Source organism: Protopterus annectens, chromosome 7.part1 (assembly GCF_019279795.1).
Source record: "Protopterus annectens isolate FY-2018-M chromosome 7.part1, PAN1.0, whole genome shotgun sequence".
NCBI lineage: Eukaryota > Metazoa > Chordata > Ceratodontiformes > Protopteridae > Protopterus > Protopterus annectens.
The window spans coordinates 420,910,896-420,927,919 of record NC_056740.1 but is presented as its reverse complement, the minus strand read 5'-3'; the positions used below and the strand labels follow the sequence as shown (position 1 = coordinate 420,927,919).

The window sequence follows — 17,024 nt, the reverse complement described above, 5'->3', positions numbered from 1 at the left end:
TACTTCCATTGTTTCTTTGTGAATTGCTTATCCAATCTCTCTTCCCAATCCTTCCTAACCTCCTCTTACTGATTCTTATAGTTATCATGCAACATTTTATATGCTCTACTAATTATTATGTTTTTAATGGCAGCTTCTGTTCTAGGTTCTACTAAAAACTTTACCAGTGCTCGTCTTTTGTTTAGGACCCTCGTTTCTTTCTCTTTGCCTACACTTTGATCATCATCATCTTTCGTCTTTTCCCATTAGGGGTCGCCACAGCGGATCATCTCTTTCCATTTCTTCCTATCCTCTGCATCTTGCTCTGTCACACCAACCACCTGCATGTCCTCTCTCACCACGTCCATAAACCTTATCTTAGGCCTTCCTCTTTTCCTCTTACCTGGCAGCTCCATCCTTAGCATCTTTTTTCTAATATACCCATCATCCCTCCTCTTACAGATTCTCTTCCTGGGAACCTCATCAGTGGGGGCTTCTGGTGTGGTCTCCGAAGAGCAGGAGCCACCCAGTGCGGCTTCCTGAGGCTCTGGGTCTCTACGCTTGGCAAGGATCTGTGAAGCAGATGCAGACACAGGTACTTTAGGGGAGGAGGTAGCCAGACCTGAAGTCGAAGAAGTCTTAGGAGACATAACTCTCCTTATGGCTTCGAAGGCACCTCTGCTCCGATAAGAAGGGACAGACGGATCCGAGGAAACCGTCGATACCCCTGGCACCAGGACAGTGGGCTCCGAGCCAGAGGTAGGAGCTGTGCTCATCCGAGCCAAAGTCTTGAGAGGCAGAGTTGGAACCAACAAGTCGGTCCGACTGTCTTCCCCGGACCTGACCAGAGAGTGTCGGCTCCTAGATTCCTCAATCAGAGCTGTGGACATCAGAGTAAACGGAGGTGAAGACACTGGAGTAGACATCGGCTCAGAAGGCTCAATGATCATCAGGTCCGGCTCCGAAGCACCAATATGGCTCGGAGGAGGAAGAATAGTAGATGGTAAAAGGGTCTTCGGTTCCGAAGCCATTTGGATCAGAGCCGATAAGAATTTAGCAAAGGCCGGTGCCTGTAAAAGCTTCTGCACCACACCATCCAGATCCAAATCAGAAAGGTTAATCGAAGACCGAGATGAGTGGATAAGTACAGACTGCAGGAGTGGAGACTTAGGCATTTTGGATACCGGTTCCCAAACCGGGATTGGCTCCGAAAGGACAAGACGGTCGGCTCCGAGGTCTGTGGAACCAACGTCAAAGACTTTTTTTGGTTTCTATACCTCAGAAGTCTTGGAAGACTTTGAGGACTTACTGGATCTGTCTTGGTTGCTCAAAGCTTCTTGGAATGAAGGTTTAAGTAAACCTCTCTTGATTAACTTTCTCTTTCTCTCCTGGAGAACCCTAGAAGAGAAAGAATGACAGATGGAGCAGCTTTCCTGGAGATGCAGTGCTCCCAAACAATAAACACAATTTACATGACTGTCAGTGACAGACATTTTCTGCCCACATTTAGGACATTTTTTAAACCCTGATTTAGGGTGTTTGTCTTTATCATCAGCCATTCTGTAAATCACAAAGTCAAGAGGATGCTGTAAAAAAAATAGACACACCCAAACAAATAACAAACAAGCCCTTTGAAAACTACGGGCTAAATATTAATCAGCACACACACAAAACTATTTGTCTAAACTCTAAAGAGTAAATATAAGAAAGTAGTGACAGAAAAGTCACTATATAAATACACACAACTATAAAATAAACTACTAATACACACACTTTTACCTTATCTCTAAGATTAATTATTTCAAAGCTGTGACAGAAAAGTAACTTTTTAAACTCTAAGACTAAATCTAACAAGCTATCAGCAAACAACTATAATCTAAGCACTAATAAAGATTAAGCAAGGCCTAAAATAAATGAGGCCAAGAGAGCTAAATATTAGATTAAGAAAAAGGGCACACCAAGGGAAGGGAAACTGCACAAAAAGCTACAAGAGCTTAGCTAAATATCTAAAGATATAAAGCAGAAATTTTTATCAATAATTGTGGTAATGAAGTTGAGGTCTCTGTAGCGTGTGGAGCGGAGGGATTGGAATCCATCTACTAAAAGGCCTGATAGATTTTTACAAGGTACCTGAAGATTTAAAATTACTGTACAAAAACCCAGTGGCAGACCCTTCATGTTTTCCATGTCACCCTCTTAAATTACTTCCTGCTGCCAATGCTCTTCCCTCAGATAAAGACAGCAAAGCAATAGACAGATTGTGGAAAAAGATGCGTATATCTTCCACTCTCGCTTTTAGTGCTCTGAATTATCAGAATCATTTGACTAAATACTTGCTGTTTGTTCTGGGAATTTTAAATAAAATTGCCCTGCAAAACCCACTTCCTTCACTTGCAAAAGAGTCTAGGCCTTCTCATAAGGCCAAGAAAATGTCAGGGTAAAGATTCCAAGACAAACATACAAGGCTAGAGTTTCTCTGGTTTTGCAGTGTTTGTGTGAGTCACTATACTATGGCCTGTCTTACTTGTCCATCAAGGTTCATCTGTCAGCCATTTCAGCATAACAATAATTATAAGCCAATTTCATGCAGGGTTAAGGCCATTTCTGACAGGGCCATGGCTGCATCTATTGCTTTTTCATGGGTTAGGCTAATGACCACTGGGGTCTTTATAAGGCTAGCCATGCAACCCAAATGTGTACCAGAAGTCATTGTATCATAGGGTTATTGTTTCTGTATTTTTATAGTTATTGTGTCTTAGTCAATATTTAAGGAGTCTCTTTTAGTTTGGTCATGGTTTGACTCCATCAGTCCATCAGAGACATTGGTGCCAAACCAGGGGTGGATTTCAGATTTCCATCCATTGGTCTAGGTTGCTCTTAAATAGTTAGGGAAGAACTCTGCTTTACATGGATGGGGAGCATACCTCAAATAATAAGGATTCTCTGAGATACATATCTCTCTCTCCAACATGCCCTCTTTTTGTCACAAGCAAAGTTTAGGTCCTTAGTTCTAGTAGTTCTGGTACTGCACATTTTGTGGATATGCAAAAGGTCCATCAGAGCAAGATCCAAGGATGCCTTGCACTCCAGACATAGATTAATAAAAAGAGGAACGTGTTGGACTCTAGAGGTATTCTAGAAGCAGGAGCTTGGTTCTCTGAGCATATTTTTACTTAAAGTGCTACAAACTAGATTTCTATTCTAGGTCTGGGACAAGCTTTGCTAGGACCATTCTCCAGGGTATCAAAGACTCTTCCCCTTCCACTTCCCAGTTCTAAGCTATGGTAGTAGCTTAGGCTGTTGCAGTGACAAACATAAGATAGTACAGTTGTGTGAGTAGTCTTACCACAACAGTAGACATTCAACTTATCAGTTTTAAAGTAGCTGCTCTCTCTTGCCTTCCTCCTTTGTTTTGGTGTATTTTGTATGTGGACATGTATTTTTGCTTTTCCTATGTCATCTCAGAGCTTAGCCTTCTTCTCTGTTAGTATAAACGTTCTGAAGGGCTTGGCACATAAACTTGTCTTTTTAGTCAGCTAAGCTCCAGGTGACTAATGGTTTGGGCGCAGGTAAGGTGTCTTGTAGCTTTGGAACCTGGATGACTATTATATCCTATGCAGGATATAACACATAACTTAGACTACTGCAGCAGTGATCATTCAAACATCTACTGTGGTGGTAAGAATACATACACAACTGTACTGTAGTGGAGTTCCACAGGGGTCAGTCCTAGGACCACTGCTTCTTGACATCTTTGTATCATACATCACAAGGAACACTGAGTGCATGATCAGTATGTTTGTGGGCACTACTAAGTTTGAAGGGACAATGGATAATTTGGGTGCAAGCCTTTAAAGCATCTGGGGAGTCTTGCACAGTGGCTGAAAAGTGACAGCTAAGGTTTACTGTAGAAAAGTTTAAAGCACTTCTTATGGGCTGTAATAATGGCAGACTGGATTGCTATCTGGGGGGAGTGACTATAAAAAGGTATAGATCAGGATAAAGACCTTGGTTCGGTAATAGCAACAAAAATTAATAGTCTGGCACAGAGTGAGAAATTTGTAACCAAAGCCAGTAAGATGCTGGGTTTTATTTATAAAGGGACAGTGATGTTATATCATTCCTCTTCAGAACCCGATTGAGTTCTTTCCTGAGAGCAAATTTGAGGGTTACCTGTTTTCCCCTCAAGGCTTTCTGAATGGGGCAATTATTTCTGCAGCTATTTGGTTTCCTTTCAAAATAGCAATACTTTCAAGTACAGATTGCAGTATGAGAAGTGTGCAGATCATGGCTAAGTTTTATTTCACAACAGAAGTTTTGTGCAGTTGAGTAGTACAGATTACTTGTAAATCTTGTTTGTGATGCTCTGCTATTAAATACAAAAGCTTTGTTATTCTGCCAGGAATTGAATAGTTTATATAAGGTTCTACACTGCAAGGTCAAACAAAACAATTTTGCTTTGACAAACTGCTAAATGAAAATGTCAAACGCAGTTTTTTCTGGATGTGATTTTGCAAGGAGTAAGTTTCCAATTACCTTACCTGCTTGTCACGCATTCTTCCAAGGTCATACAACCTCTGAATAAAGGATAACTTCACAAAACACTTCCTTGCAATGGCACTTGAGCTGTTTGTTTGACAGTTGTCCAAAGAAGCTATCTCCAAGAACAAGTAATACAGCTGTTTGCATATAGAGCATGAAGATTTTGCTTTTAATATTAGTTCAGCAAATAATGTGAGATGTACCTAAAGGGCACAATGTAACACATACTTTTTTTTGCTTCTCCTCAGGAAAGGTGATTTTACTGAAATGCATGATTTAGTACAACTGATGACACAAACATTGAAAATGGAATTTGAAGAGAAATGTATAAAACAACCAAATTCAATTCCAATGCCTAAAGCCAAGCCAAACAGAAAGTACAGAGACACGTTAATTTTACATGGAAAGGCAAAAGAAGAACCACCAGAAGAATTTTGTTTCCGCTCTTTTCCATCAGGTTTGTGCATGAATGTATATCTATATGTATATGTATGAATTTTTCTTTGTAACAAATATTTTGTTGTAATAAATTTTAGTTTCGACATTTGTGAATATTTGACTTTTGGTACCACTGCTACTGATTCTTTGCCAGAAAGGAAATCACTGAATCATATCACGGTATAACCTATTCCCTTTCATAGATTTTGTTATTGTGTTATTAATGTGTTTATTTAGCAATGCTTCACCTTGCCTTCCTCCATTATCTGCTGTATCTTAGTTTTGTTGTCCCTATGCAGTCTACCACTGATGTCCCTTTCTGATCTTTTTGTTTCCTTGTATGTGTGAAGTCTTTTTGCATGAGATTTAGCATTTTTGTAGCCATGCCTTAAAGGTTAGCATTGTTTTATTTAATGTTTTTATTATCTTTGTTTTTGGGAAGGGATTGCTGCCCATTCTGCACCGGCTTCTGAGGGCGTATTCAGGCCTACTGATTTGCATATTAAACCGATGCCATCTTCTTCTTCAAGGCCTAAATCTCGAACCATGCCTAGAAAACTGACACCCAGACCGCATGGTCAAGCCTGTATGCCTAAAAAACAAATGATAAGAATGGCTGAAGACCTTTTACTTTAATCAGGGGAAGCCAACCTTCCCCCTCTAAGAGACCTAGGTCTGAATTTGCTTATGATACTTCTGACCAGGATTCGAAATTTCTGTTTCCTCTGATGACCAGGATTTACCCTTATCTACCTATGAGGGTTCTGATGCAGAGGTCTCTATTCCCTCTACCCCCCCCCCAAGGATTTCTCTTTTGGTGAATCCTTGCATACTCTTAGGAGCATTTTCGTTGGGAAAGCCAGGATTACTCTGATTCTAAAAAGAGGCTTAGGTAGTTCTTACTCCTGCCCCAGCACAGGCCTTTAGTTATCCCTCCTGTACTAGACATTGTTGATGATGCCTTTTCGGAATCTAGCTTGGCCCCTGACTCTTTACCTCCTGCTCCCAGAAAACCTGACAGATATTACATGGATGTCCTTCAAGGATGCATCTGCAGTCCTAACATATGGGTTGTCCTGCCTCAGGCAGCCCTTCGGTCGGCCGGATTCCAAAGTCTGGGTCTGGCCTCGGCTGATGTCGCACTTCACCCGACATCACAGCTGCTGGAGTATAAAGGCATCAGCCGACGCCATTTTCCTCAGTCTTTCTTGCCACGCGGTGCCCGAAGCAGAAGCTGTTCGCAAGTGCCGGTCGGTCAGATCCAGAGATTTCTACTACCGAAGACTTCTAAAAAAGCTAAGTACCCCGTTGGGGACTCTTTCTTGCCTCAGCCGATGTCAGACAAAGTAAATAATTGTTTAACTTGTGGGAAACAAATACCTCATAAGGATTTCCACTCTTACTGCCTTCCTTGTTTAGGCCCAGACCACGACGGATCAGCTTGTCTAGCCTGTGCTTCCTTCAACCGACGGACGCTTAGACGTCGGTCGGAGTTTGCCGAAGAGTTTTTTGGTCCCGCTTTTGCATATAAAATGCCGTCGGAGACTCCGACTACACAATTAGCTAAAAAACGCAAGGAAAAGGACTGACACTCGCGGCCCGCGGTTTTGGCTGAAACCACGGTTAGGCCTACCGCGAGTGTCTCGGTTTCGGCTGAAACCTAGTCCTCGGTTCTCCCTTCGGCCGAAAGCATGCCACCGATAATCGAGGCCACACAGGCCATGGCTGAATCGGCTACAGAAATTACTGCTGCAGAAGCAGGCACCCAGGATTTGTCAGACACTATTCCTTTAGACATCTCTACTCCTGCACGTGGGGCTGCTAGACCCCCTGCTTCTATGTCTATCAAGGCCTTTTCCAGGGCTAAAGCAGCCAAAATTTCAAAGACTTTGCCTACAGAAGCCCCCTCTCACAGGCCTACCTCTAGTTCCCAGATTCTCAGCCTGGCTGAGGATCTTATTTCTTTGATCAGGGGATCCCAACCTCACCCAGACAGGGCCTCTCAACCTCCTCCAGATAAGAGGCCTAGGACTGAACCACCTGAACCTCTCTCTACAGACTATTCCTCCGATGGCTCAGATATTTCTGACCATCAGGAAGGCCCATATTCACCTTATGAGGATTCTGAAGCCGAAGACTCCATTCCTTCTGCCTCCCCTCCTGAAGAATTTTCTTTTGGGGAAACCCTGCACTCTATGAGGGAACACTTCCAATGGCAGGGCCAGGATTTTTCAGATTCAAGGAAAAGGCTAAGGACCTTTTTACATTTACCACAGCATAGGCCTTTAGCCATACCTCCTGTACTATCAGTTGTTGTTGATGCATATAATGATGCCAGTACTGCCCCTGATTCTCTCCCTCCGGCCCCTGCCAAACCTGACAGATGTTACAGGGTCCCGGACACTCACTACCACTTGTATAAGGCTCATGTTGTAGACCCAGAAACCATTTCTCAGGGCCCTAAAGGTGTTGCAGCTGCCTCTGCCAAAAACCCTCTTCCCTCTGAAAGGGAATCTAGAGCATTAGAGAGATGGGGTAAAAAGGTTTATACATCTGCTACTCTTTCAGCCAGGGCCTTAAACTGTCACTTTCACATGATTCAGTACCAGGAATTTTTGTTAGACCAGCTAAATAAAAAACTGTCCTCTCCTGAACCTATAGACCGTAAGTCCCTTCAGTATTTGGTACATAACTCTCAGCAGGTCAGTAATCATTTTTTAAAATGTGGCTATGATGCACTGGAGGCTTCTTTTAGATCAGCTATGACTGGAGCAGTGATTCGAAGGCATGCCTGGTTAAAAGAACAATCCTTACCAGACCATGTTAAGTCAAAACTCCTAGATGCTCCTATGGAGAAACAAAGTTTGTTTGGCTCCCCTGCACAGGAGGTTCTAAAGAAAGTGGAAGAAAAAGCAAAATCTGTCCAAACAGTCAAGGATTTTTTGCAGGTACAACCACCGAGGTTCAGCAGAAATTGGCCTTCGAAGAGTTGGTCCTTTCCAGACACCTCCAGAGCACAGAGAGGCAGAAATAGACGCCCAAGAGGCAGAGGTCAATCTACAGGGGTCGTCAGTGGCAACCTGCCAACCAGAGAATTGCTGCCACAGCTACGACTACAACCACTTCCACAGGACAGACACAATGACTTGGCTCTGATTCCGCCTACCAGGGAACAACTGGAAGCACCCTTGGGCGGAAAGCTAGCCTTATTTTCAGACAACTGGCATTGCATTACAGGAGACAAATGGACTTTACAAACAATAGACAAGGGCTACAGGTTTCACTTCCATACTCTACCAAAAAAGAGAGGAATGCCAAACCTTCCACCAAGCCAAAAAACAGAGGCTCTAAAACAAATCATCAACTTATTAAGGATGAGAGCGATAGAAAAGGTACCATCTATGGAACAAGGCCAAGGATTTTACTCCAGACTATTCCTTGTACCAAGAAAAGAAAATCAATGGAGACCTATTCTCGACTTGTCCGCACTGAACACATACCTCATTGTTCCAAAATTCAAAATGCTGACCCTCCAGCAACTTCTTCCCATGTTGGGCAAGGAGTCTTGGCTGGTGACTCTAGATCTCAAGGAGGCATACCTGCACGTCCCTATACGACCAGATTGCAGAAGACACCTCAGATTTCTTGCAGGATCAGAGCATTATCAATTCTCAGCATTGCCCTTTGGCTTATCTACTGCGCCCAGAGTATTCACGAAATGCCTGGCATCAGTAATTGCTCATTGCAGGCTTCAGGAATTCAAATTTACCCGCACCTGGACGACTGCCTAATACAAGCGGACAACAAGACAAAATTAACAAAAGATTTGGCCAATGTCATACAACTGTTGCAAGCCTTGGGATACACAGTCAACATTCAAAAGTCAAGGCTAGTACCATCCCAAAGGATAAAATTTTTGGTGCAGAACTGGATACAACAACTCAGATGGCTTTTCTCACAGAGGAAAAACAAAAGCAACTACCAGTCTATTTCATGGCATTAACAACACAAACTCAGCTTACTGCAAGGAAAATCCTGCAAGCCCTGGGTTACATGGCATCCTGCATAATATTGATTCCACATGCCAGGTTGCATATGAGGAAGCTGCAATGGTACCTAAGGAATGTATGGTCTCAACACAAGCACAGTCTAGAAGCCCAGATTCCAATTATCCCATGCCTGAAAAAAGAATTCCTGTGGTGGGCTCAGGCCTGTCAGATAAACAGAGGATTGCCTTTCCACAAACCACATCCGAGCCAGACCATCACCACGGACACCTCAGACCTAGGCTGGGGGGTGCACATGGAAGACAAGTGCATACAAGGCCTATGGTCCCAAAACCAGCAGGATCTACACATAAATCTAAAGGAGATGCTGGCAGTGAAACATGCAATCCAGGCATTCAGACCATTCCTCCAACAAGGTCACCTGCTGATAAGGACGGACAATACCACAGTGATGTGGTACATCAACAAGCAGGGAGGTACACACTCATACCCTTTATGCCGGATGGCAATGGACCTGTGGAATTTGGCCCTGGATCTCAACATTCAACTGCAGGCCAGATTTGTACCAGGAAAAGAAAATTCACTAGCAGATACCTTAAGCAGAACTACCACGGATGCTCACGAATGGATGCTGCATCCAGATATCTTCAAAACCATAACAAAGAAATGGAGAATGCCAGAGATAGACCTGTTCGCCTCCCCACACAACCACCAATTGAAGAAATTCTGCTCAAGAGTATACCACCCACTTGCCTGGAGGGTGGACTCCCTTTCCTTCAGCTGGAAAAACCTGACAGCATATGCATTTCCACCTCTTCCTTTGATGTACAAAGTCCTACTGAAGATCAGAGAGGAACAGCCAAAGGTAATCCTGATAGCTCCAGACTGGCCAAGACAACATTGGTACCCGCTACTGAAAAGCATGTCTCGGGCACACTCATGGCCTCTACCTCTATGTCCATTACTTCTAACTCAGAACAACTACAAGACCCTGCATCCAAACTTGAAAACACTGCAGCTAACTGCTTGGAATATTGCATAAAACAAAATCAACCAGATTTGTCTCAGAGGGTTAAGGACATTATCCTGGAGGCTCGAAGACCCTCCACAAGGAAAACATATTCAGCCAAATGGAAAAGATTCCTCATTTGGAGTGCAGCAAAGGGAGAAAATGTCTCATTGGCAAACATAGCACACATCCTGGAATACTTAGCAGAACTGTTCCACAATGGCCTATCCTACTCCTCCATTAAGATTCATGCATCAGCAATTTCAGCAGAGTACAACATGGATCCTTCTGTCTTCTCTCATCCTCTACTCAGGCAGTTCTTGAGAGGAATCAAAAACGTAAAGCCTCCAAGGATACCACCTCTACCTGCATGGGATCTCAACTTTGTGCTGGAAAAATTAACACTTCCCCCTTTTGAACCAGCAGCAACAGCAGACTTACAGTATTTATCTTGGAAAACTGCATTCCTGTTAGCAATCACTTCAGCAAGAAGGGTATCTGAATTACAGGCATTAATGGCAGTCCAGCCTTTCCTTATCTTCCATCAGGACAGAGTGTCTCTGAGAACTAATCCTACTTTTATGCCAAAGGTGGTCTCCAGGGTATCATTGAACCAAGCTATTCATTTACCTACTTTTTTCCCCAACCCACAGAACAGGGGAGAAAGACTACTACACACCTTGGATGTGCACAGACAATTGCGCTACTATCTGGACAGAACTAAGGTCAGCAGAAAAACAGACCAGCTTCTAGTAGCATATGCAACAGGAGTGCAAGGAAAAGCAATTTCAAAACAGACAATCTCAAAATGGATAGGAAATTGCATTAGATTCTGCTACTCTTTTCATGGAAAGACAACTCCTGAAAATATCAGGCTTCACTCCACAAGAGCTACAGCCACCACTACAGCTTTCCTATGAGGAGTGGCTACCAAAGACATTTTAGAAGCTGCTACTTGGAGCTCCGTGCATACATTTGCCAAGCATTATAATCTTCCTTTATACTCCAGATCCCGAGCAGGTTTTGCAACTGCTGTTTTGCAAGGGATCTTAACTACACCATCATTATCTTAGTGCCTCCTCCCCCAGTTTGGCTATGGTATTCTACCCATATGTTAGGACTGCAGATGCATCCTTGAAGGACATCAGTTTTGTACCTACCATAAATGTAGATGTCCGATAGGTATGCATCTGCAGTCAGGATTACCCACCCTCCTTCCCCTCTGTGGTGTTCCTAAGGTACTTACCCCTCTTTTAGCTAGCTGGGGGAATCTATTATGGTGTATTTGTTTGTATGTATATATATATATATATATATATATATATATATATATATATATATATATATATTTTACTCTCTACTGTTTGGAATTATCTGCATTTATCCAAATTTAGCCTTCTTAGAGGGCACCTGGCATCTGGGGCAAGAAACACTGAGGAAAATGGCGTTGGCTGATGCCTTTATACCCCAGCAGCTGTGACGTCGGGTGAAGTGCGACATCAGCCGAGGCCAGACCCAGACTTTGGAATCCGGCCGACCGAAGGGCTGCCTGAGGCAGGACAACCCATATGTTAGGACTGCAGATGCATACCTATCGGACATCTACATTTATGGTAGGTACAAAACTGTACTTTCCTGACTCTCACAAGTTCCTTTTTAGAAATCCTACTGCAGATCCTGAGACCATTTCACAGAGACCCAAGGGCATTAAGGCTACTACTGCCAAAAATCCTACCCCCTCTCATAGAGACTCCAGGGCACTGGATAGATGGGATAAGAAGGTATACACTTCTGCAACCTTGGCCATTAGGGCATTAAATTGCCAGTTTCATATGTTAAAGTATCAGCAGCATATTATTAGATTGCTTAAACAGAAAATGATGTTGATTCCTGACTGTGCTGAAAATAAGGATTTACAGGATTTAATGTTCTGCTGAACAGGTTGGAAAACATACTTTGCAATGTCGTTTTGATTCACTAGAGGCATCTTGCAGGGCTGCTGTCACTGGATCTGTACTTAGAAGGCATGCTTAGCTTAAGGAGCAATCATTGCCAGATCATGTTAAAGCTAAATTGCTGGATGCTCCCTTAAATCAGGATCGCCTTTTTGGCAACAAAGCAGAAGAAGTTCTTAAAAAGATGGAGGAAAAAGCTAAATCTATGCAAACTGTTAAAGATTTCCTATAAGTACAGCCTCCAAGATTTAGTAGGCATTGACCCTCTAAGAATTGGTCCTTTCCTGCCTCTTCCAGGCCTTCTCAGTTCAAACCCAGAACCAGTAGAACACCCAGGCTTCAGTCCCAGGTTACGCACAGGACTTAGCAGTGGGGTCTCCCACTTCCAAATCAGGGAGTAGTAAGACTCTCCCTCCCATGGTAAACTGTGTCAATGACTTAACTTTAAAACTTCCAAGCACTTCTCAACTGACTGCTCCTTTAGGGGGGAAAAATTGCTCTGCAGGCAAAAAACTGGGAACTCATTACCCAGGACAAATGGGTTTTAAATATAGTTTCCCAAGGATACAGATTTCACTTCCACACGTTACCAACCCCAAACGGTTGGCCAGATCTACCCCCAAATCAGTGGGCAGAAGCTCAAAAGCAAGTACGCTCTCTCTTAAGCATAAAGGATATTCAAAGTGTTCCAGAAGAGGAAAAGGGACAAGGTTTCTACTCAAGATTTTTCCTGGTACCCAGAAAAGACAGCTCATGGCATCCTATCCTGGACCTTTCTATCTTAAACACCTTTTTGGTGATTCCAAAATTCTAGATGCTAACTCTTCACCAGTTGCTTCCTATGCTAGGCAAAGATGCCTGGTTGGCAACACTGAATTTAAAGGAAGCGTTCCTGCACATCCCAATCAGGGAATCTTGCAGAACATACTTACTATCAGTTCTCTGCACTACCCTTTGGCTTATCTACTGCACCCAGGGTATTCACAAAGTGCCTAGCTCCAGTCATTGCATTTTGCAGGCAAAGAAATATTCAAATATATCCATACCTGGACAAGTGTGTAATTCAGGCAGAAAGCCAGGACATACTTTTAAATCATCTGGCATTTGTACAAAAGGTGCTAACTTGTCTGGGGTACACCATAAACAAAAAGAAATCACATCTGGTACCCTGTCAACAAATTATATTCCTGGGAGCAAGCTCGAACACAACTTCCCAGATGACTTTCCTCACGCCAGAGAAATAAATTCATTTGACAACTTACTTCAAACTAGTGGCCACAAAAACCCTGCTATCTGCAAGGCAAAAACTGCAAGCCTTGGTGGTCAGGGCCTCCTGCATTCTATTAATTCCATATGCAAGATTGTATATGAGGAAACTACAATGGTATCTAAAAAGCTTATGGTATCAACATTCTCAGGATCTAGAAGCAATAATTCTTATCATACCTTGCCTACTGTTAGAATTCCTTTGGTGGGCAGAGGCCTGCCACCAAAACAAGGGACTACCATTCACTCTACCCCCAGCCGCCCAAACCCTAACAACAGATGCATCAGACTATGCATGGGGGGGCTCACCTGGCAGGGAAGTGCATTCAGGACAAATGGAACCCAAATCAAATGCACCTGCATATCAATCAAAAAGAAATGTTAGCTGTACAGAATGCACTTTCAGCCTTCAAGGACCACATTCTTCCAGGACAATTAATGGTAAAGACGGACAACACCACTGTTATGTGGTACATAAACAAGCAGGGGGGGTACCCATTCTTAACCCCTCTGCAGACTAGCCATGGCTCTGTGGAACACAGCCTTGAGCTACCAAGTGCATCTACAAGCTCAATTTCTGCCAGGAAAACTAAATACACTGGCAGACAAACTAAGCAGAAATCTCATGGACCCACACGAGTGGAAACTGGAACCAAAGACTTTCAACATGTTGATAAACAAATGGGGGAGCCCAGATATAGACCTGTTTGCCTCCCCCCAGAACTACCAATTGGATGAATTCTGCACAAGGACTCCCCACAAACAAGCTTGGAAAGTGGGTGCTCTGTCCTTAAGCTGGAAAAATCTATCAGTTTATGCCTTTCCTCCTCTGCCTCTCCTCTCCAAAGTACTACTAAAGATCAAACAGGACAAACCAAAGATGATACTGATTGCACCAGACTGGCCACTCCAACACTGGTACCCCTTCTTGCGCAGTGTGTCACTGCTAGCCCCATGGCACCTGCCTCAGACCCCTACCCTGCTGTCACAGCAGGAGAGCCAGATTCTGCACCCCCAGCTTCAAACCCTGAACCTGGCAGCCTTGCTAATTACCTAATCTCTCCGTTACCATCCTTCAGTAAACAAGTGTTGGATGTTATTTTGGAGGCAAGGAGGCCTAGTACAAGAAAGTCTTATGCTGAAAATGGAAAAGATTCTGTGCTTGGAACCAAACTCAAGGGATGGCCACAGCAGCACCCAATTTACCTCAGATTCTTCAATACTTAACTGAGATACTTCACAAGGGGCTTTCCTTTTCCTCCATCAAAATTCACACCTCAGCCATTTCAGCTCATTACAACACAAAACCACCACTCTTTTTCTCATCCACTGCTCAAGCAGTTCCTCAGAGGGGCCAAAAACTTAAGACCACCCAGAAGAGCCCCAACTCCAGCCTGGGACCTTAACTTTGTATTGGAAAAACTCACTCTTCCTCCTTTTGAGCCAGCTGCAAGTGCAGAGTTAAAATTCCTTTCTTGGAAAACAGCTTTCCTTTTAGCTATCACTTCAGCAAGAAGGGTATCTGAATTACAGGCCCTTATGGCAGTGGAGCCTTTCATCATCTTTTATGTGGACAGGGTGTCCCTCAGAACCAATCCCTCCTTCATGCCCAAGGTGGTATCCAGTGTGGCTCTTAATCAATCCATTCATTTGCCAACCTTCTTTTCTAATCCACAGAACAAAGGGGAACGGATACTGCACTCCTTAGATGTGCACAGACAACTTAGATTGTACTTGGACAGGACTAAACCTCAAAGGAAATCTGAACAACTGCTGGTGGCATTTGCTGCAGGGGCAGAGGGGAAGGCTATTTCAAAGCAAACCATTTCTAAGTGGATAGGCCATTGCATTCATCTCTGCTGTAAGCACCATGGAAAACCTATCCCACAGGGGATTAGACCCCATTCAGCCAGGGCTGCATCTACCTCTACAACCTTTCTCAGAGGTGTCCCTACCAGAGACATCCTAGAAGCTGCCACCTGGAGTTCTGTGCATACTTTCATCAAGCATTACCATTTGCCAATTTTCTCTAAATCCAGAGCTGGCTTTGCCGCTGCAGTCTTACAGGGCCTTATAGCTGGTCCTAATGCTGTCTAAATTCCTCCTCCCATCCTTAGCTTTGGGAATCTACCCAAATGTGATGACTGCAACAGTGAAACACGAAAAACATAGTACAGTTGTGTACACTTACCATAAATGTAGATGTTTGAGTGTATTCACTGTTGCAGTCCTGGTACCCTCCTTCTAGCCTCCTGACTTCTTTTGGCTATACCTCTACTCTCCTTTACTATGCTTAAAATATTTTTGGTGTATACTGTACTTTTGATACACACAGTTCTGGATAGTCACATTTCAGTCCATTCTGCCCTTTCTGGGCAAGAACAACTGGATGTAATCTATAAACCTTCAGGATGCGTACTATCACAAAAAAATGAACAAACAATCCAGAAGGTACTTAAGCTTCCGGCAGGTGCCAGTCGTTATCAATTCAGAGTTCTGCACTTTGGCCTCACCACAGCCCTGAGAGTGTTCACCAAATATATGGCAGTAGTAGCATCTCACTTGCGACTACATGGATTCCGAGTGTTTCCATATTTAGATGACTGGCTCATTACCACCCTGACCAGACATCGACCGATAGAAACATGCAGTCAGGTGCTACAGACTTGTTTACATCTTGGAATAACCATAAATTACAACAAGTCTCACTTAGCACTGACCCAGGCATTAGAAATCAATGGGGCAGTGTTCATCATGGTATTTATGGTAGTTTCTCTTCCTCTTTCAGGCATACAATCAATAAGGATGCAGGTCAGGAAAATAATTTGTATTACCAGAATTTCAGCTTGATTGATTCTACAAGCCCTGGGATCAATGTCAGTGGCAATAATTTTAGTTCCTTTAGCGAAATATCACATGAGAATTCTACAATGGATGCTAATAAACACAATGGTCAGTGCTTTCTCAGTCCATGTCAGCAAAGATAAGTTAACTCGGGTATGCAAAAGATACCTTTGCTGGTGGATGCATTTGCAACAAGTATTACAAGGCTGTCCTTTCATCCTCACACACCATGGCTATACTGACCATGGATGCTTCTCAGATTAGGGGGGGCATTTTCTGTGGAAAACAGTCTAAGGCACTTGGTCCCCAGAAGAGGCCAACTCACATGTCAGTGTTCTGGGGATGAAATCAGTGCTTTTGGTGTTGCAGGCATTCCAAGACTCTCTTCCTCTTGGAACAGTTGCAGTGCAGACAGACATGTCAATTAATCGGTACATCAGCAAACGGGGGAAACAGATTGTATCCCCTGTGTCAAGAAGCTTAAATAGTGTGGCAATGGGCGATGTCTTCCAACCGCTTTCTTTTCTGTTTTTCTTTTTTTTTTTTTTTTTTTTTTTTTTTTTTTTTAAACAAGAAAAATATTTCTTAAACCATCTCTTACGACATAGGCAGTCATACATTTATATAAGTGAAAACAAACCACACTGACACAGTCTTAGTTGCAAGCATTTTACATCACAAACCATACTGACACACTCCCCGTTGCAAACATTATACATCACTTATAATCTACCCAACCATTTTCAGTCAGATATTACATAGCACATTTAAGTCCTGCCTTCTCTTAATCCTCATTTCTCCCACAATTCCCATTTTTTTTCTTATGTAGTTTGCTCCTACCCTTTTCTAATGATCGCAATTCCAGTTGTTTTATCTTTGTTACTATATTCACTACTTCTAGTGTAGTTGGTTTAGATTACAATTTCCATTTTGTAGTAATTGCTTTTTTGGCAGCCAAAATTATTAGACACAGCAAGGCCTTAC

The 17,024-nt window shown here is 43.1% G+C and overlaps 1 protein-coding gene across 1 annotated transcript in view; it reads left to right on the top strand.

The window, feature by feature from the left end:
* The window catches only part of NEK4 (NIMA related kinase 4), a 1,767,660-nt gene that overhangs the window by 1,612,527 nt on the left and 138,109 nt on the right, over positions 1-17,024 (top strand). The window contains exon 14 of the mRNA XM_044078881.1: positions 4,770-4,978. Within this exon, the coding sequence (XP_043934816.1) occupies positions 4,770-4,978 (209 nt within the window). The remainder of the gene's footprint in view (positions 1-4,769; positions 4,979-17,024) is intronic.